Raw genomic sequence first — 21,555 nt, 5'->3', positions numbered from 1 at the left:
ACACTTAGGTATAGAACCCTAACTCTAACCCTACTTAACATTTAGGCACCCTATCAGGCACAAGAGGCCTTCCTGAGAACTATTTTAAGGGACCGCTTCTGCTCTCCAGAGCGGGCAGTGATATTCCGGGGTCACTTCAATATGGTGTAGGATCTGGACTTGGATAGGAGCAAGGTTACCTATCAAGGCACAGGGGCAATGTCTGCAGTCCTTAAGTGGGAAATCACAGACCTAAGCCTTGTGGATGCCTGGAGATACCTATCACCGGACTCCTGCAACTATTCTTTCTTCTCACATGTCCACCGCTCATATTTATGCATTGACCATTGCTTCATCTCCCACTCCCTGATAAGAACATTGGAAGCAGCCTCTATCTCGGATATATCCATCTCTGATCACGCCCATGTGACTATGAACTTTTGTGTCCTGGGTAGATGACATGACACTCCCCTCTGCTGGAGCCTTCCACCCCACGTATTGCGGACCCAGGGGATGTAGCTGGGATGTGCTAAAAGACCTTAGTCTTCTTCCAGACGAATACCCCCTGAACCACCTGAGCACATATGATGGGACGCTTTTAAAGTGACTATTCGGGGAGTTATCTCATCCATCACCATTGCCCGATCTCGTGGAGCCCGCCTGGTTGAAACAAACCTAGGTAAAGATATTAAGGGGATTGAATGCATAACCCATAAGACTCCCACAAATCAACACAAACAATGCCTGGCCATGCTGGAGGGATAATTAAGGCTCCATCGAACTAACATAGTGGATAAAACACTCATGACACTTAAACAAAAATTCTTTGTAGGGATGGCAACACCTCCTGGGCAACACCGAGCGAGAAAAGAGCAAGCTTTTTCCGACTTTTATAAAGAACTCTATACTGCCACTCTCCTTATGCCGGAGGAAACTGCCGGTTTCCTTAGGCCATGCCCTTAGGACCCCATTAACCCACATAAAGGAAAACTCTGAGGGGAGCCAATTACCTTGGATGAGCTACAACAAGCATTAAAACAAATCTCAATAGGTAAAACACCAGGCCGGAAGGCCTCACAGTCAACTTTTACTGCATTTTCCTTCCCCAGATCCAGGAGCATCTCCTCCACCCCTTTAACACTTTCTTTGAAGCGTCGGGCTCTCCCCTACGATGTCCGAAGCAGAAGTAGTCCTCATTCCCAAACGTGGTAAGGCCCCCCCTCTGAACCTCCTACCACGGCATCGCCCTACTTAACACGAATTCTAAAATCTATACTAAGATACTGGCAAACCGTCTTGAGCTCTACCTCCCTGGTCTGATGGACCCGGACCAAGTGGGGTTTAGCCGACCCCGAAAGGGCTCTGATAACATCCACCACATCGTCCACCTCATCGAAAAAAAACAAAGAAGGGATATTCCAGCCTGTCTGGTGTCCCTCGATGCACAGAAATCCTTTGCCCATGGGGACTAGCACTTTTTACGCGCAGTGCTCCATAAAGTAGGCCTTCGTCCGGGAATGATCTCTAAATTGATGGCGCCATATGTCTCCCCTGTAGTGAGGATTCATATCAATGGTCTTCTTACACCTCCCCACTCTGTGCACCGGGGCACCAGGCAGGGATGCCTGCTTTTCTCCCTCCTTTTTGCCCTTGCTGTGGAACCTCTGGCAATTGCAATTTGATGGTCATTGGATATGGTGGACATACCCTCTGGAGGCCAGGACCACAAAGTGTTGCTCTTTGCGGAAGATCTTACATTCATGCTCATGACCCCTTCTACTTGCCTCCTGATATTAACCACCCTCCTTCACTCCTTCAAACTCGCCTCAGGCTTTAAGATCGACATGACCAAGTCCCAAGCCCTAAAACTCACCTTTCCCAGTGAGGACCTTCCTTTACCCTGTTGCAATGGACTGTGAAGTCAATCCGATAGCTAGGCCTTAACTTGACCCCTTCGGTCTCTACCTGGACCCAGGCCTGCTGGCCAGGGTGCCGGCGGGAAATAAGGGAAGAAATACGCCGCTGGAAAAAACTCCCTCTCTCTTTGATAGACCGCCTTAACGTGGTCAAAATGACTCTCCTCCCCAAAATATTGGACCTACTCCAAACCCTGCCCACACCTATTCCCCAAACAGACATTCAGAACCTTCAGCGCTACCTAACCTCCTTCATATGCGTGGGGAGGTGTGGAGCAGCGGCCAGGGCAGTTGATTTTGGAGCACAGGTTTTATGGTTCGATCCCCGGCGGAAGCTCTGCTCAGCACCATGTGATTCTGGGCAACAGCTCATTTAATTTCCACAACGGCCCGAGTGCCTTGAGACCTGGAAGGGTGAGTAGTTTGCGCTTTACAAATACGGATTTAATATGTGGTAAGTGCCGCCACCAATTTTCAAATAAACTGCTTATGAGCCCCTGGGATCGTGGTGGCCTTGCTCGCCCTAACCTCCTGGACTACTATCGGGCCTCCCACCTCCGGTATCTTTCAGAATGGGAGGTTCGGGAGAGCGAGAAACACTGGTTCCACATGGACCGGGCAGGTACATGCAGGCCCTGTGGGACCTGGCCAGGCTCCCTAGAATGGCGCAGCCCTGTATCACTCATATAGCAACCCCCACAACAACAGTCCTGGATATTTGGGACACAATTGCGATCTCCAGAGGTCTCACATCATTTTCCTCCCACAACATGACCATCACACGGAACCCCGTGTTCCCACCGGCCCTACAACCACATGCATTCCCATCTTGGCAGCAGGAAGAATGTTGTGTAATTCAAGACCTTTTTGAAGGGGACAAATGTAAATAGTTTGAACAATGTAAAACATCCTTCCATGTGACGGAAGCTGACTACAATACTAACAGCTTCGCCACTGGCTTCTTGCCTCCAACTATATCAGATCCAAGGATCCACCAGACCACTCACTCCCTCAGAAACTTTGGACCGACAGTATGAGGGCACTCTGGGCTCAATATCGTGTACATACAAGGTGTTGCAACACTCTCAACATACCCAGATACACACCTATCCAGAGAAAAGGGTGGGGGACACTGGGAAAGAAGTGACCTCCACGGATTGGGAAAAATTATGGTGAGACAACCCTAGAATCTACAGGAGCATCCCACAAAGCGAGTCAGCATACAAATTAATGACGCGCAGGTGTTATACCCCTGCGCGACTCCAGAAAATACTTCTTTCCCTTTCCCCCTCTGACGGAGATGCTAGTCAGAGACTTACTACAAATCTGGTGGACTTGTCCCCCCCTAGCAATACTTTGGAAGGAGGTTTTAAGCCATATCAAAGACACGGTAGGCATTCCTATACCACATTCCCCCATAGTCACTCTTTTGGGTATCAGACTGACTCAACTGGTGGCTATGACACACTTTGATTGGGGCATCACCGTGCAGATGTTAGGAGCAGCAATTCAATAGAATGACTTCAATGGAAGAGCACTTCGCCTCCTCCGATCTCCATATGGCTACAACACCTTTGGCGCGTCACGGCTCTGTAGCTACTGCCGGCCCACCTCACCCACACAGATACCACATTCCCCTGCATCTGGCAACCCTTATTCCACCACCTTTCCAAAATAGAAAATGCCCCCTACGCCCCTCCCAGATTACGCGCTCCCCAACTCTTTGTGGATTCCCTCTTGCCTTACTCTCGATACACTCATTGACCAGGCCCGGGACACATAGATTAGACAGCAGATCCCCCCCCTCCTAGGGACTCTATTTATAGTCAACACGAATACCTTCGCATCTGCCCACCCTTCACTCTATCCTCTTTAGGGTGATTCCCCTAATACACCCCTTGTGCTCCAATGGGTTCTCTTGTTCAGACACCAGAAAAGTCTGCATATCAGGGGCTGCAAGGGTACCCTGGTCTCCCTGGGGCTCCTTGGTCACCTCACCCTATTGTATTTTATTATAGCCTTATAGCCCGCCGTAGAGGGCTATACCGGCTATTAAAGGCCCTCTCCAGCGTTAAAGGCCCCGAGCCGAAGGCGAGGGCCTTTAACAAGGGAGAGGGACTTTAATAGCGGTATAGCCCATCTACGAAGGGCTATAAGGCTATTAGAACATTCTGTCACTAGAGGACACAATGTTCTAACAAAAAAAACAAAGCCTTTTGGGAGCGTGAGGGGATCGTAACCCCCTCAGGTTTCCTGAAGCCTTTGTTCACAGCCAGAGCTGTGAACAAAGAAACATTGGAATGTTGGAGCTCCAGGCTTATGGCTGATCTACCAATGACGAAACTGACTACAGAAGACAGGGAACTCCTAGAGGGAATCATTACTGTTGAGGAACTTAGAGAGACACTGGGTGAACTACAGCCAGGGAAGACTCTGGACTCTAATTGGTTTCAGGTTGAATTTAAGGCTTTCTGGTCACAACTAGGAGAGCCTCTCACCAACTTCTCTTTCACACCCTGGAGGGGGAGTGGCTCCCTACTATATGTCCGAAATAGTTGTTATACCTAAACATGGTCATAACCCAGATCAATGCTCCTCCTACTGTCCCATCTCCTTCCTAAATGTGGAGGTGAGGATTTCGGCAAATGTCATTGCCACCTTTCCATTGAGAGTGATCTGCTTGTTTGTTCATGTGAGCAATAGTATCCCCTTAACCACAAAAATCACAGTTCTGAATCAGTCACAATAGCAAAAAACAATGTACAACTGTATAAAAAACGGTATGAGGTATTTATTACACATATAAAATCATACACAACGCATTTAATCAGTTATCTAACAGATACAAGTTTCCTAACATATAAAATATTCACCATTAAATAAAATACACACACTTATGACCTGCATAATTGGAAAAACAGACAGAAAAAAAGTTAAACATTTTTTTGTTCAATACAGAGTATACATTCAGTATCTTATAACTGCACTTTGTATTATGCAACCCACAGGTCCGTATATCAATACAAATGCCGGAATCTTGAATTGTACTAAAGCAGAGCGTCAACGCAATTCGATGGATTCAACTGCTTTAAACCATCTTTATCAAGACTTGGAATGTTCTGTCATGTCAAGAGGGTCGATTAAAATACCCTACAACAAATATACATACAATTAATATTGTGCATACTAGTTCATTAACATTCATCACATATGTCCATATATTATGGATCTCCAGATACATTGTGTTCATAAATTCAAAAAATAAAACATTCATGTACCCTCAATTCTGTTACTCCCCTCTCTTGTATAAGGGGGAGCTCCACCCCCCAATCCTTACTCATTATAATATGTCTTTTGGGCAGAGGTATGTTTCCTACTTTTTTAATTTTTAAAAAAAAGGGGAACAGTAAATTTGTGGCTATGCTTTATACTTTATATACTCCAGCCTGCTATGTTTTACTGCTTGGAACTCTAACTACAGCAATCTCCCAAGTCCATATCTTACACTTGGGCACTAGATATCTCCTTTAAAAATGTCCAGTCTTGGGACAGTTCCTTTCCCGAATGTTCTTTTTAATGTCAGATTATTTCCAAATATTTCAATACCTTATGGGGGATAATACACATGTAAAGTTCATGTGTGGGCACTTAATCTTTATATTGTCTCATCCTCCTACCGCACGGATAAAATCCATTAGATAAGAGGGAAATTACAAAAAAAACCGCAAAAAGGCATACCTTTAAGGTTAATTTGGGATGATACGTAGTCTCCTCAAAGTAATTTTGGATTTTAAAACCAGGTTCTACTTGTCCCTGTCCTCCTTTCAATTTGGGACCTTGTAGTATCTTGTTATTCCCTATGCTTTCCCTCTCTACCCCTAGTGGAATGTTGATGTGATGCATCTAACAGAATGTTGGTGATCTGCCTGAGATTACAGTTGGCTGGGCTGAGCACCACGTTGGATGCTCCTGGTGGGATCTCCCTTTACAACTTGGAATAAAGCATCACTAAATACTACTCAACGTGTGGACGTCTCATCATTACATTCATGGCGACGATCTAAAGAAAGAACCTACACCTGTCAAGTCTGGAAGTACTTCAAGCTGTTTTAAATTAAGAAAAGAAACTACAAACCAGGAAAGGACCTCCTGCATCAAGAAAAGTTACCCCAACTGCCAGCATGACCCCACCAGTGACCTACAACCAGTCGCCCACAGCAGTCTGGCAGTCGTCCTGTGTAACTGTGAGTCCACTAATTTTAAGTTGGAGCTGTGCCCTGACTTTGGGTAAGACTGTTTCTTTTGACTTTGGGACTCACGCTGTATCCTCACATGAGGGTAAGCATTTTATTGGGAAATGTTTGCTTTTTGTCGTATTTACAAGGAGAGCCACTGTCTTATTTACAAGGAGAATCTACATCATGCTATGTTGGAGCTGTGCCTTTAATGGGTTAAACCAGAATCCTTTCTGCTCCTGGCTCATCCTGTGTTATGCCTTTACATAAGAGTAGGCATTGACTTTATTCATCTACACTGTTTGGGGAAGAATTCTACCTAACCTGGTATGGTTATATGTCCAGCAGTGACTTTTTTCGATTCAAGTGTGTTCCTTTTAAAAAGCTTCTCTTTGCCCAGAGGATTTGTATTTGGCTGCTGTTCCCACACAGTTTCTTCTATTTTCAAAAGCACAAAGCACCGTGTGTTTTCCTTGCAGCCTCGCAAATTTTTGTTTTCTGTTAAGGAGAGAGGATAATGTCGTATCTTGTTATTCCCTATGCTTTCCCTCTCTACCCCTATTGGAATGTTGATGTGATGCATCTAACAGAATGTTGGTGATCTGCCTGAGATTACAGTTGGCTGGGCTGAGCACCATGTTGGATGCTCCTGGTGGGGTCTCCCTTTACAACTTGGAATGAAGTATCACTAAATACTACTCAAAGTGTGGACTTCTCATCATTACAGACCTCCAATAGGAATACCTGTCAGGGATCGATGTAATTGTATTAAGTTCCTGAAAATGCCATAAACCTATCTTTTCTCTAAGTCTGAGTCTAAATTCATAATAGGCGGCATACCTGTTACCACTGCCCAAAGTTGAAACTGCCACCCGTGTTTTGGTCGCGGTTGAAGGAGCCCGATTAATTACACAAGCAGACGGCGGGATACTACAAAATGCAAAGTAAATTGACCACCGGCAGCAGATCCTACTCCCACCTCGCCACCAGGACATTGGAGGGCACTAACTATAATGTCTACTACAAAACAAACCCCTTCATTTCGTTTAATTCTAAAGAAAATGTGTTCAGTTTTGCAGCATTGATTCTATCAAGATGGCTTGAGGTGTGTCACACGTTTCTCATAAGTAACACTGTTAGCGCTGTAGTTGTTCATTAGAACACTCTGGGAGGCTGCAGTAGAAAACCTGGTAATCAACTGACAGGATGCTGCTTCTGACGGGAGAGTATATGAAGGGTAATAACAGATTTTGGTCACAATATGATTCATTTGTTGGCTGTACCATGCCAATTGTAGCAAGTGTGGTGTTCTAAGATATGTTAACCTATTTTTCTCCCAACTAAGGTGCAGTGTAATGGCCATCATAGGAAGTATTCCTAAAACAGTGTCAATAGGAGCTCAGCTGACTAAAACGTAAGGTCTGCCCCTCTAAACAAGGCTGGCGAGCTAAGGGTTTGGGGGACATGCTGCTCTAAATCAGGCCCTATACCTGTTTCTGAATCCGACCCTACAACTATGTTTGGAGCCTAATGTTGGCTAATCACCTAAGCTACCTCTGGGGAGTCAGATGTATTATGAGAGTATATGGACATTGTAATTAGAGTTCATTATTTTCCAAAGTGATCGAACTCCAATGTAACCCATTGCACCCACCACAGCACTGTCCAATCACAATCACCCCAGTAGAAACTGCAGAACCTAGAGAACATGCATCACCTCCCACAATCTCCAATGTCCTGCTTGATAACACGATAAGAAAGAGCAAATAATGCATCGGAATGAAGGATAAAGCTGGAGATCATGGGCGACTATAGCCAAATATGAGAGTGAATGGGCAACGAGATCCTCAGCTACTGCCACATGTATGCTCATCTGTCTCCATGCAAAAGATTCTATTGAAAAGATGGACACTTGTTCTAAATACAACTTCCTGTCTTTGTGTCTTTGTTTACAGGCTCAGTTACAACCGTCACCAAGTCCTGTTCTGCAAGCTGCACCGAAGGCACTAGCACAGTAGGAGGAGTTACTGGTATCATTTCTTGTTGCCAAAAGGACCTCTGCAATGGAGCACCCAGCGTGAAGATTAGCTACACAATGCTCTTCCTTGCAGCTGGCATCAGTTCTCTTCTTCTCAAAGGAGGACTTTAAGGTAAGAATTAGAAAGTGATACCTCTTTCCATCCTGTTTCACAGGTTCTGTGTGGGGCCTGGGCTTCAAAGGACCTTTAGGTCAATCAGCGTGAGTGAATTCCCCACTGCAAGATGTGAATGTTCTACTCAAGACCCGGGTCTGGATGGTGGCATGCAGTAACCGTTCCTTGGCTAACGTGTGGCATCCAGTGGAGATATGATGATTCAGGGGGAATACTGAGACATCTTGGGCCTTTCAGCCGGGATGTTGTCTGTGGCTGCGCTGAGCTTGGTCTCAGTACTGCGGTTGGGATGGAAACAGGATTGTGTGGTGTCTAGGAGTTGTTGTGCATTGAGATAGTGACCAAGTTGCCCATTGCTGACTTTCTCCATGACCTTAGCTGGGTAGGGTAAAAGGGAGATGGGGCGGTGGCTTGAGAGTTGAGTGGGGTTTGCTGATGTTTTCTTTTGCAGTGCATTGGCCCTCGTGGGATTCCAGACATTCAGGAACATTTTGGAATTGTTGGGCCTGTCCAGCATGCAGGTGAGGACTTTGCTGATAGGGGAGTAAACTATATTATAGATGTGATGGGTGCAGATGTCTGTTGGAGAACCAAAGTGGATGGTCCTCATGAGGTTGGCTGTTTCTTAGATGGTTACACCTTCCCAAGTAGTAAGGGTTTTTCCATGAGTGTTTATGGGTATGCTCAGTGTTAAAGAACAGGGGTTCAGTTAGGGGGGTTGACATTTTTATAGATGGCTATTATTTTTTTGGGGGCTGACAAATACTTGATGCAAGGAGATGCTGGTATTTGTGGTGAATGCTCGTGAGGTGAAATCTTTGATGATTCCCAAGCTTTATATGTCACCATTAAAGCTGTTTTTTATGTCTTCTGCTCGGGCCTCTCTTATTTGGGAAACAACCTTTATTTACATAGTGGATTTTACTCCGCAATAAAATCACAACGTGGTGGTTACAACGACCACATTGTAACCATGCAGTGCCATTACTATGCAAATCATTACATCGACTTCCTGTAGATGGTGCTCTAACATAAGGAATAGTATAATTTGCTATTCCAACACCTTCCCTACTGTTACTAGGCTAGAGTTAGAATAGTGAAAAACGAATTGGACACCCACCTAGTATTTTCCTCTCCTTGTCATCGCCGTGCGGGGAACTGCTGCGCCAGAGTCTCTCAGAAAACATTGTGAGGGGAACGGCTGCGCCGCAAGGGCTGGGACCAAAGTTCCCAGATGCCCCGGCGGCCAGGCGCACACCTGACGCCACTGCTGCGCCCAGAGGCACTTGAAAAGAGAGGAGCGCCGAGCGCTCATTGTGACGCTGTGAGAAACGAATTGGACACTCACCTGGTATTTTCCTCTCCTTGTCATCGCCGTGAGGGGAACGGCTGCGCCGGAGTCTCTCAGAAAACGCTGTGAGGGAAATGGCTGCGGCGCGAGGGCTGGGACCAGTACAATAATTCTTGGTAATGTCCCCAAAGTTGAGGGTGGCCAACCTGAACATTGGTCCTGTTTAAAAAATAAGGCCCTCCACTACCTGTCTAATAAAACAGTCTTCGGAAAACATCTGATTAATAACTTTATGATGATAAGAAGGGTGCCATGGGTGGGTAAGACCAAAAAAAAGTTTAGAAGGTGACTCTGTCGTTATAAGCTTTAGATCCCCCAGGTTGGTTGATGACATATTAAGGCAGGCTGGGTCAGTTAGAATTCAAGGTGACTATGTAAATGTACTCCCTTTGGGATTCTTTTACCCCCCAAATAGCATAAGGCCTGTGGGTAATGATTCATTTAAAGGGAGAGGTCCTTTTGAATTTACTGTTCCAGTCATTAACAGATTTGATGCCTTCTCTAACCTGGAAGAACATGAGTGACTAGGGTCCCAAGAAGAAATCATTATCCCTGTTTCCCCAGCTAGAGCCCCCAGTGCAGACACATCAGTAAGAAATTCCCTCCCTGTAGTTCGGCGTGACCAAGGGTCCAAGGGCACATCTATAAAGCTGGTAACTTGGAATGTTGCTGGGCTTAAAAATAAAATAGATGACCCAGCATGGAGAGAGTCCACTGGTGTGGGCAATAGTATAGGCCTACAAGAAACCTGGGACACCGGGAATAATTTGAGTCTGGATGGCTACTCGAGTTATTCTATTCCTGCGGTTTCGTCTAACATGGGGAGGGCGAAGGGCGGTTTGGTTACCTTCATTTCGGCTGCTATACTGGGTACCCACACCCAAGTAGATACAGATTCACGAGATTGCTTGGCAGTACAAATTTCACGGAGCAGCCTGGGAAGTATTTTAATTATTAACTTTTATAACTCATATGATAGAGTTACCACAACTGACCATCTAGCCACTCTAAATCTATTTCTGGCAGACTATAAGGAGGTCAACAAAAATCATTGTTTTATTATAGTTATGGGAGATTTTAATATCCACGCCTGTCCTAATAAATGTTTGTCATTAGATCTACTAGGTCCAGTAGAGCAAGGGGACACCCATTTTGAACATTCTGCACAGGGAGATCTGCTTGAAACAATGTTGGCAGATAATGGTCTGATGCTACCACCCATGCAGGACGAGGATACACCTACCTTTAAAGGGAATGGTAGTCACTCTGTCATTGACTATATCTTTATTAGTATAGCACTAGGGGATAAGATTACTGGATATTCGCTGGTCTGATCACATTTTAGTGACCATAACCCAGTGGTCCTAAGTGTTTTTGACCTGATCAAAAAACCAATGATAGCTCGTAACAGATCTGACATTCGTCCAACAGACCAGGCCCGTAGGATCAGATGGAGTAGAGTCATTCTGGGTGACTTTCATAATAATTTAATAAGGAAGGTGGGATCTGAGTTGGATGTGTGTTTTAATTTGGAAGCAGGGAATGAGGAGGTATAATTTGTACCCAGGTCTCAGCAGACCTCAAAAGCATAGGGAAAGCTAGGGACCCTGATGAGATAGGGTGGTTTGACCGAAATTGTTCGTGTTAGAAATGCGGTCTTGGGGGGGAGACAGAGGCCGTCTGACCAACCACCCCAGGGCCCACCTCCACTTCTGGAACTGGCCGAGCGAGGTCGAGAGGCCTCCCGGTGAGGTTCCTCTCTTAGAATCGTACAGGTCGAGCACTCACACCACTACAGATGGACACCACACAAGGATAGATTCTTAACGTCTTTATCAGTAAGGTAGGCAGGTTATCTCAGTTATACAGTACAAATGGATTGAGGGATCCTTACGGACTTTAGTAACTGCGGGAAGGGGGTAGCGGGACAGTCTCGGTACCAGCCTGGTACAGGGATACCCTACGCTCAGCTCTCAATCCTCGAGCTGGGGGGTTCCTCAGGGTTGGGCCGTGGCAGCGCCAGCAGGACTCCAAAGATGGTTTCAGCGAGGTTGGGCCGCGGCAGCGCCAGCAGGACTCCAAAGATGGTTTCAGCGAGGTTGGGCCGCGGCAGCGCCAGCAGGACTCCAAAGATGGTTTCAGCGAGGTTGGGCCGCGGCAGCGCCAGCAGGACTCCAAAGATGGTTTCAGCGAGGTTGAGCCGCGGCAGCGCCAGCAGGACTCCAAAGATGGTTTCAGCGGGGTTGAGCCGCGGCAGCGCCAGCAGTACTCCAAAGATGGTTTCAGCGAGGTTGGGCTGCGGCAGTGCCAGCAGGACTCCAAAGATGGTTTCAGGTCTCTCAACTCCAGGATACAACTGTCGACCCGTTCCGGGGCTGCCCCAGATATAGGTCTGCCGATCTTTGATGTCCGGACCCTCGCACCTGGGGGCCAGAGGGGCCAGGATGAGAGCGACCAGCCACTCCGCAGGAGAGTGGAGCCAGCGCCCCGGGAGGCAGGAGGGCGATCGAAACCAGGCATCCGGGGGCGGTTGGAGGGCCATCGAAACTCCCATTCTCCCTGATGTGCCCAGTGGCCGATTTACCCCCTGGTCAGATCTTGGTGCCTCGATGTCGGGGCGATGTTGTGGCCGCGGCCGAGGTCGGGCCGAGGCCACGGGGCCGGGGCGAGGGAGGCCCAAGATGGAGTCGGGGCCTGCGAGGGTGGCCCGGGATGGGTATCGGGCCAACAGCGTGGGGTGAGTCGGTGTCCCCATGTTCTGGAGGGGGGAGAGCGAGGGTCGCCAGGAGTGGCGGCTCTAATGCAGGTCAGGTGGAGTATCTTCAGCCCCGGGGATAGGGGCGATGTCGTCCAGGGCCCATCAGGCGGGGGAAGAGGGACCACGCCACGAGGCCGGTTCCAACACACGCCCCCCCCCAGCCGAAGGCAGGGAGAGTCACCCATCTTCTTGGGGGTCCTCCTCGCCGAGGCGGAAGAAGCGGGGAAGGCCGTCGGCGTTGGCGTGGTCGCTGCCGGGGCGATGCTCCACAGTGAAGTCCATCCCTTGTAGAGAAATGGACCAACGAAGCAACTTCGGATTCTCCCCGCGCATCTGCATCAGCCACCGCAGGGGCCGGTGATCAGTTTGCACCCGGAAATGGGTGCTGAAGAGGTAGGGTCGGAGTTTCTTGAGGGCCCACACTACGGCAAAGGCCTCTCGCTCAATGGTGCTCCAGCGCTGCTCTCGGGCCAGCAGACGCCGGCTGATGAAAGCCACCGGCTGATCAATTCCTTCACTGTTGATTTGGGACAGGACCGCCCCGACACCATGCTTGGAGGCATCTGTTTGGACCACAAATTCCCGGCTGTAATCGGGGGCTTTGAGCACAGGTGCAGTACACATCGCGGTCTTTAGGGTCTCAAAGGCGGTCTGACACTCGGGAGTCCAGTGTACCTTCTGGGGTTGCCTTTTGGAAGTGAGTTCAGTGAGGGGGCCCACAATGCTGCCATAATCCTGTACAAAGCGCTGGTAATACCCAGTGAGCCCCAGGAAGGCTCGGACCGCTGTCTGGGTGACCAGGGGCTCCCAGGCCAGGATGGCGTCGATCTTGGGTTGGAGAGGGGCCACCTGGCCGCTCCCTACTTGGTGTCCCAGATAGGTTACGGAACCTTGGCCGATCTGGCATTTGCTTGCTTTTATGGTCAATCTGGCCCGGCGGAGGGCTGCCAGGACCTCGTGGAGGTGTTGAAGGTGTTCAGCCCAGTGGAGGCTGTACACCGCAATATCGTCCAGATAGGCGGCGCTGAACCCTTCTAGTCCTGCCAACACCTTATTCACCAGTCTCTGGAACGTGGCGGGGGCGTTTTTCATCCCGAAGGGCATCACCCTGAAGTGGTAGTGGCTATCGGGGGTCGAGAAAGCAGAGCGTTCTTGGGCGCCTGGTGTGAGTCCAATTTGCCAGTAGCCGGATTTTAGGTCGAAGGTGCTTAGGTAGCGGGCCGCCCCAGGCGGTCGATCAGTTCGTCAGCCCGGGGAATTGAGTGGGCGTCCGTCCGGGTGACGGCGTTCAACCCTCGGTAGTCCACACAAAATCGTAGCTCGGGAGCAACGCCAGGGGCGGCGGCCTTGGGAACCAGGACGACAGGACTGGCCCACGGACTGTCCGAGGGTTCGATCACTCCCAGAGCCAGCATCTTGGACACTTCTGATTGGATGCAAGTCCAGACTCGTTCAGGGACTCGGTAGGCCCGGTGCCGTACAGGCGGGCTGTCTCCGGTGTCGACGTCGTGGACGCACCACGGGGTGACTCCGGGGGTGAGAGAGAACAAGTCTGCAAATTGTCCCAACAGCTCTTGGCAGTCTCGGCGTTGCTCTGGGGTCAGGGTGGAGGAGAGATTGACTCCCTCCATGGAGCCGTCTCTCTCGGCAGAGCTAAGGAGAACCGGGAGGGGTTCGGAGTCGTCTTCGGCCCCCACTATCTGTAGCCATCCGGAGGCTAAGTTCCGATCGGACAAAGTGAGGTTTGAGCCTGTTGGCGTGGAGGACCCGGAGGGGGTTCCTAGGGGACTCCATGTCCACCAGGTATGTGACAGGGCCCTTACGCTCCACCACTTTGAAGGGCCCAGTCCATTTGTCCTGGAGGGCACATGGTTCGACCGGGGACATGACCCATACTTGTTGGCCCGGCTCGAACTCAACGGAGGAGGTGTTTTGATCATACCAGCGTCTCATGTCTTCTTGGCTGGCCTCGAGGTTGGTTTTGGCAAGTTCCCGGAACCGCCGAGTCTGGTTTCGTAGAGTCAGGAGGTACCGGTATACGTTGGGGGGAGCATCTTGGGCGGCCACCTCCCAGCCTTCTTTGACCAGGCTTAGGGGACCCCGGACGGGGTGCCCTACAATAGTTCGAAGGGGCTGAACCCCAGGGACTTCTGAGGGACTTCCCGATATGCGAAGAGAAGGCATGGCAGCAACACGTCCCATTGGCGTCGTAAAGGCTCTTCCAGGCCCATGATCATCCCCTTGAGGGTTCGATTGAAGCGTTCCACCAGTCCGTTCCCTTGGGGGTGATAAGGGGTTGTAAATTTGTACGTGACCCCACATTGCTGCCACAAGGACTTCATGTAGCGGGAAATAAAGTTCGTACCCCGGTCACTGACGACCTCTCGGGGGAAGCCTACCCGGGAGAAGATCCCCATTAGCGCCCGGCCCACGACGGGAGCCGTCACGGTCCGGAGAGGGATGGCTTCGGGGTAACGGGTGGCATGGTCCACTAGGAAAAGGATGAAACGGTGACCTTGAGATGTCCTGGGTTCCAGGGGTCCCACGATGTCGATCCCCACCCGCTCGAAGGGAGTGTTGACGACAGGAAAGGGTTGCAGGGGGGCCTTGAGCTTTCGGCCGCTATTCCCGCTGGCTTGTCAGGTGGGGCAAGTCCGGCAGTGATTGCTTACATTGTTCCTCATCTTGGGCCAGTAGAAATGGGTCACCAGGCGGCTATACATCTTGTCCTGCCCCAGGTGCCCGGCGAGGGGCACATCATGCGCCAGATACAGGAGGAAGTCTCTGAACCGGAGGGGAACCACCAGTACCCGGCTGGCCCCCAGCTCGGCAATCTTCTGCTCACTGTAGAGGAGGTCGTTGTCCCAATAGACCCAGTGGGACCCCGCCTGGTCTCCGGTGCTTTGAGCGGCCGCTTGTTGTCGGATCCCCTCAAGGGAAGGACATGTTTTCTGTTCTTGTCGGAACTGTTCTCGTGTGGGGCCACCTTCTTGGTGCCATTGGGCTAGTTCCGGGAGGTCGTGAAGTGGGGGAATCTCTTCCCAGTTGGACTCCGGGGGACCGGGCTCGGGGTCGGAGTCTTCGGGGGCGACGGGCGGCGGAGGCTCGGGCCACTCTGGCTCTTCCGTGGGGGTGGTGGCCCGGGCGGCCATGGAACGGGTGGTCGCACAGGCCCACTCAGGGAGGCCCAGCATCCCTAGATGCTCCCTTCGCTCGACGTCGGCCCAGGGGGAACTTTCCAGATCGTTCCCGAGGAGGCAGTCTACAGGGGCGTCGTCCCGGACGGTCACTTTCAGCACGCCCGACACTCCCCCCCACTGAAAGGAGATGCGGGCCATCTGGCACAGGCTTTCGGAATTGTCCGCTGACCGTACGGGGCATAGTACATTGGTCAGGATCTGGTTGGGGGTCACCAGGTGGCTATGGACGGCTGTTACGCTGGCTCCCGTGTCGCGGAGGGCTTCGGCCCGGTGTCCATTAATGGTGACCCACTGGCTGTACTTCTGAGTGTTGGCTGGAATCGGGGCCCGGGGGATCATGTCTCTTTCGCCCAGACATACCAGGGACATGGCGGCGGGCTCCCACTCTGTCTGGTCTGGGTCATAGTCTCCTTCTTCGTCCCTCTCCTCTCCCAGGGCGGGGGCGGCGATTTGGCGGACCAGTAGGGCTGGATCGCTGGTTCATTGGGCAGTTGGGGTCATTGGCATAATGACCGGGTCGCTGGCATTTGTGGCAGATAACGTTCGGGCGGGGCCCCGGCCGGGCTGTGGGGGCCCCTCCCCTGGCCAGGGAGGCGACGTGTTGGTCGGGGACGGCACCGTGGGGGTGTCCCGGGTTCCTGGTCTGGCCGGCCCCGCCGCCTCGCGGGCGGTGAGACCCCTGGGGGGATCGTCCTTGGTCTCCCATCGGGTTCCGGAAAACTCGGCTTCGATGGCGAGTTTGCGGGGCTCAGTCAGTTTGCTGTCAAGGAGATGCTGCCTGAGTTCGACAAAACAGTTGTTGGAGAGGTGCTCCCACACAATGAGGTTGAACAGCTGCTCATAAGTGGTGACTTGGCTACCTTTGATCCACCCCTTTAAGGCTCTGCTATAGAAGTTCACATACTCCACCCAGGTAGTACCGGGAATTCTTTTACAGTCTCAGAATCGCTGCCGGTACATCTCGGGGGTGAGCCCGTAGCGAGTCAGGAGGGCGGCTTTCATGTGCTCGTAAGAGGTCATTTCGGCGTCGGGGAGCTGTAGCAGGGCGTCTCTCCCTTCGTTGACGAACCTCCCCCACAACCCGGCACCCCAGTCTTTTTGCGGTATCCGGTGTGAGGTCATGGCTACCTCGTAGGCTTTAAACCATTGCTGGATGTCGTTGTTTTTGTAGTATTCTCTGACGACGTCCTTGGGGATGTGGACCTTGGTGTCCACCGGAGGAGGTGGGCTCCGGTTCCCGGAGGCGCTGGTGTCCCCGTTTTTGGCCTTGATCTCGAGTTCTTTCAAACCCCGCTCGTGCTCGTACGCGAGCCTCTTCTCTTCTAGGTCCCTCTGCCTTCTTTTTTCCTCCAGGTCCCCTTGCAGCCGTAATTGTTCTAGGGCTATCTTTTTCTCGGCCAGCTGTAGTTCTCCATCCAGACAGAGTCGGGCCAGCTCCAACTCGTGGAGCCGGCTCTTTTCTCGCTCTCGGGCGTCTTCGTGGGAGAGGCCCGCGTTTAGGTTGGCATTTCTTTCCTCCGCTGGGGTTGTGACCGCTTCTAGGTGCATATCGGGGATTGTGACATCTTCGTTCTGAGGTGGTATCGCTCCTGTGTCTACCCATGTTTGCAGGGCCTGCTTGAAATCGTCTTTGGTGTTTAGCCCAGTGGTAGCGATGCCCAGGTCCTTGCAGAATTGTTTCAATTCTTTGTGGTTGTAGTCTTCCAGCCGTTCCATTTGGAACTCTGCGGTCGGTCTGGTTTCCTTGGTAGTCATGGTCGTGTGTTTTTGTTAGTAGTGGGTGAGTCACTCTCTGTACGATTTGCGTCGGCTCGGATCGCACCGCCTGCCACCAATGTTAGAAATGCGGTCGTGGGGGGGAGACTGAGGCCGTCTGACCGACCACCCCAGGGCCCACCTCCACTTCTGGAACTGGCCGAGCGAGGTCGAGAGGCCTCCCGGTGAGGTTCCTCTCTTAGAATCGTACAGGTCGAGCACTCATACCACTACAGATGGACACCACACAAGGATAGATTCTTAACGTCTTTATCAGTAAGGTAGGCAGGTTATCTCAGTGATACAGTACAAATGGATTGAGGGATCCTTACGGACTTTAGTAACTGCGGGAAGGGGGTAGCGGGACAGTCTCAGTACCAGCCTGGTACAGGGATACCCTATGCTCAGCTCTCAATCCTCGAGCTGGGGGGTTCCTCAGGGTTGGGCCGCGGCAGCGCCAGCAGGACTCCAAAGATAGTGTCAGCGAGGTTGGGCCACGGCAGCGCCAGCAGGACTCCAAAGATGGTTTCAGCGAGGTTGGGCCGCGGCAGCGCCAGCAGGACTCCAAAGATGGTTTCAGCGATGTTGGGCTGCGGCAGCGCCAGCAGGACTCCAAAGATGGTTTCAGCGAGGTTGGGCCGCGGCAGCGCCAGCAGGACTCCAAAGATGGCTTCAGCAAGGTTGAGCCGCGGCAGCGCCAGCAGGACTCCAAAGATGGTTTCAGCAAGGTTGAGCCGCGGCTGCGCCAGCAGGACTCCAAAGATGGTTTCAGCGAGGTTGGGCCGCGGCAGCGCCAGCAGGACTCCAAAGATGGTTTCAGCGTTCGAAAGGGGTGAGTTCGTCTCGGGTCTCTCGACTCAAGGATACAACTGTCGACCCGTTCCGGGGCTGCCCCAGATATAGGTCTGCCGATCTTTGATGTCCGGACCCTCGCACCTGGGGGCCAGAGGGGCCGGGATGAGAGCGATCAGCCACGCCGCAGGAGGGTGGAGCCAGCGCCCCGGGAGGCAGGAGGGCGATTGAAACCAGGCGTCCGGGGGCGGTTGGAGGGCCATGGAAACTCCCATTCTCCCTGATGTGCCCAGTGGCCGATTTACCCCCTGGTCAGATCTTGGTGCCTCGATGTCGGGGCGGTGTTGTGGCCGCGGCCGAGGTCAGGCCGAGGCCATGGGGCCGGGGCGAGGGAGGCCCAAGATGGAGTCGGGGCCTGCGAGGGTGACCCGGGATGGGTATCGGGCCAACAGCGTGGGGCGAGTCGGTGTCGCCATGTTCTGGAGGGGGGAGAGCGAGGGTCGCCAGGAGTGGCGGCTCTCATGCAGGTCAGGGGGAGTATCTTCAGCCCCGGGGATAGGGGCGATGTCGTCCCGGGCCCATCAGGCGGGGGAAATGGGACCACGCCACGAGGCCAGTTCCAACAGTTCGTTAGCCAACAAAAAGCTAAAGGACGCCCTGAATTGTAAGCCAGGGAATAGGGCGACGGTAGCCTTATTAAGGAAAAGTTACAATAAAGCACTGGAAACTAGAAGACGGGAGATTCGGGAGGTGGCCTGGGAAGAACTAACCTCCTTAGATGTGCTCAGGAACAGCGCTAAATTCTGGGCTGTCGTAAAAAAAACCTTTTTCCATGACCGCTGTAATGACCAACTAGATTGAGGTATTCAGGAACAGGTGTGGTGCTCCCATTTTAAATCAGTCTATGAAGGGGAAAATTGTGGGCAGGCGATTATGCCTACCCCTATTTTTGATCCCTATACTTTATCGGTTACTAAGACAGAGGTGGCAGATGCCATTGGGAAGATGACGAGCAATAAGGCTCTGGGTCCCGACGGCATCCCTGCTGACCTCTTCAAATCAGATGTCAGGACCTGGTCTATAATTCTAACCAATGTTTTTAATAGGGTATGTACAGTAGGTATCCCGGACAGTTGGTCTGAATCTGTCACGTACTCATTTTCAAGAAAGGCAATAGAGGGGATCCCAGTTGCTATCGCCCTATCTCACTCATTGATTCTGCAGTGAAGGTGCTAGGGCGTGTGGTCCTAGGCAAAATAACAGCTTGGTTCGAGGATACAGACACCCTTTCATGCCTGCAATATGGGTTTAGGAAGGGACGAGGCACTATAGATCAGAGCCTCAACCTTCAACTATTAATTGGAAAATACACTATTGCCAAAAGGGGTACGCTATATCTAGCCTTTATAGACCTATCCTCTGCCTTTGACCGTGTGAATAGTCCAAACTTTGGGTTTTGCTCCTTAGGCTTGGCATTGATAAAAACATTGTGTATTTTCTCGCTGATTTGCATAGGGACCTTACAGCCACAGTTAGATACGATCACTTAGGTAACTGTACGGGCAAGATTGGGATTACTAACGGTGTTAGACAGGGGTGTATTTTAGCCCCTCTACTTTTTACCCTCTATATTAATGATCTGGGTGCAGTTTTAACAGAGGCGTGCAAAGACGTCCCAAGGTCTGGCAAGTATTCTATTCCGGTATAACTTTATGCCGATGATGCCCCCTTAATAGCACGCACAGCAGTGGGGCTACAATGTCTTTTAAATGTATTTGCTAATTTTATGAAAGCGCTTGATTTAAGTGTGAATTTTACTAAATCACATGTAATGATTGTGGGCAGTAAGCCCAAAAGAATTATGACTATGCACTGTGAGGGGAATGTTTTATCTAGGGTCACAAGATTTCCATATCTGGGGGTTATTTTCGATGATAAGTCTATCTGGTTGCCCCAACTAGTTGCAAAACGTAACGCTTTTGCCAGGTCTATCCTAGCCTTTACAGGCTGTGCTGAAAACTTATGAGGCTAAATGCATTTCAATAGCTATGTATGGAGCAGATCTGTGGGGGTTCAAAAATGTAAAGGCATTGCAGGTGGCAGAGGATAGGTTTTTGAAATCTATCTTATCCGTCCCCCTGTCAACATCTGGATATATTGTCCATCAAGAGTGTGGGCTGGATCATTTAGCAGACCACATAGCCTTAGCCCCCCTATTGAAATGGATCTCAATATAGTTAAATCCTGAATTAAAGCTGAACCATGAGATTCTCAGGGATTGCTTAGCCCTTGAGTATGGCAATACCATCCCCTGGTTGAACTATGTTAAAAAACTAACAACAGAAATGGGTCGTCCAGAATTGTTTGATCACCCAGATGATTTACTGAAGGGGGATGTGAAATGGGCGAAAGATACACATAAGTAGTTGATATATCTTGCAAGAGAAGAAAGGGAATTATGTAAACCAACAGTAAGGGCTCACCAGTTGTTAATTACCTGCAGTGATATAGAACCCTACCTGAGAATCGTCAATAATATGAATCATCGTTACTTATTGACTAAGTTTAGACTGAACAAATTCCACCTCCTGCTCACCGAACGCCCAGGTTGGATTAAGGAGACGGAATTGGAGATTTGTTCCTGTGACAGGTCCTCTATTAAAGACACCGTGCACTTTATCTTCTTTTGTAAACATTTGGGCCCTATTTGTAAAAAGTTAATTATTCCTCTTATCAAAGACAAGGGCTTTAGACAAGTAAAACCTGCCCTTTTGTATCTACAGCTGTTGTCTAATACCTGGGAGATTTTTAATATAGCAAACTTCTTGACAATAGCAATGAGACTTAGGAGGAAGATTAACTAGTTATAATGCTCATTTTGAGAAATTTATGAAATCATGAATTATAATCAAAACGCTTTGTTTCTTTGTTTCTTTTTAAACGGTTTTATCTGTTAGCATTGTCTTTTTTAACGATATTTATAATGTATGTTTTTTATACATATTTGTATCAAATGGTTTGTAAAAATTTGGATAACTAATAAAGTATTTTTGACTGACTGACTGACTAGTAAATTATACATTTCTAATGTTACAACGCCATCTACTACAAGTCGATGTAATGACTTACATAGTAATGGCATTGCGTGGTTACAACGCGGTCATTGTGATGACTGTGTTGTGATTGTATTGCGGAGTAAAAGTCGCATTGTAAAGGTATATATTGTAGTATCAGAAGGTTGCTTTGCAGGTTTGTTATTTTCCCAATGGTTTGTTCTCCATCTTCTTCCCAATTGATTGCAGTGTTGTTGTTTTTGCATGGAGTTCCTCTGTATACCAACTCACCTGTTTTTGTGTCTTTCTCTGTGTATTGTGTTAATGATGTGCCAGCGAGTTAGCAGATGCTGTTATCCTTTC

At 50.0% G+C, this 21,555-nt stretch overlaps 1 protein-coding gene across 1 annotated transcript in view; it reads left to right on the top strand.

Moving 5' to 3' along the window:
• LOC147718164 (uncharacterized) overlaps nt 1-21,555 on the top strand; it is a 48,421-nt gene that overhangs the window by 21,283 nt on the left and 5,583 nt on the right. Inside the window, exon 3 of the mRNA XM_086919264.1 lies at nt 8,086-8,280. Coding sequence (XP_086775390.1) covers nt 8,086-8,279 — 194 coding nt within the window. The 3' untranslated portion in view covers nt 8,280. The remainder of the gene's footprint in view (nt 1-8,085; nt 8,281-21,555) is intronic.

The sequence above is a fragment of the Lissotriton vulgaris genome, chromosome 4_2, assembly GCF_964263255.1.
Source record: "Lissotriton vulgaris chromosome 4_2, aLisVul1.2, whole genome shotgun sequence".
NCBI lineage: Eukaryota > Metazoa > Chordata > Amphibia > Caudata > Salamandridae > Lissotriton > Lissotriton vulgaris.
Note: the sequence above shows the minus strand (reverse complement) of the source record. Positions and strands in the feature narration are given on the sequence as shown.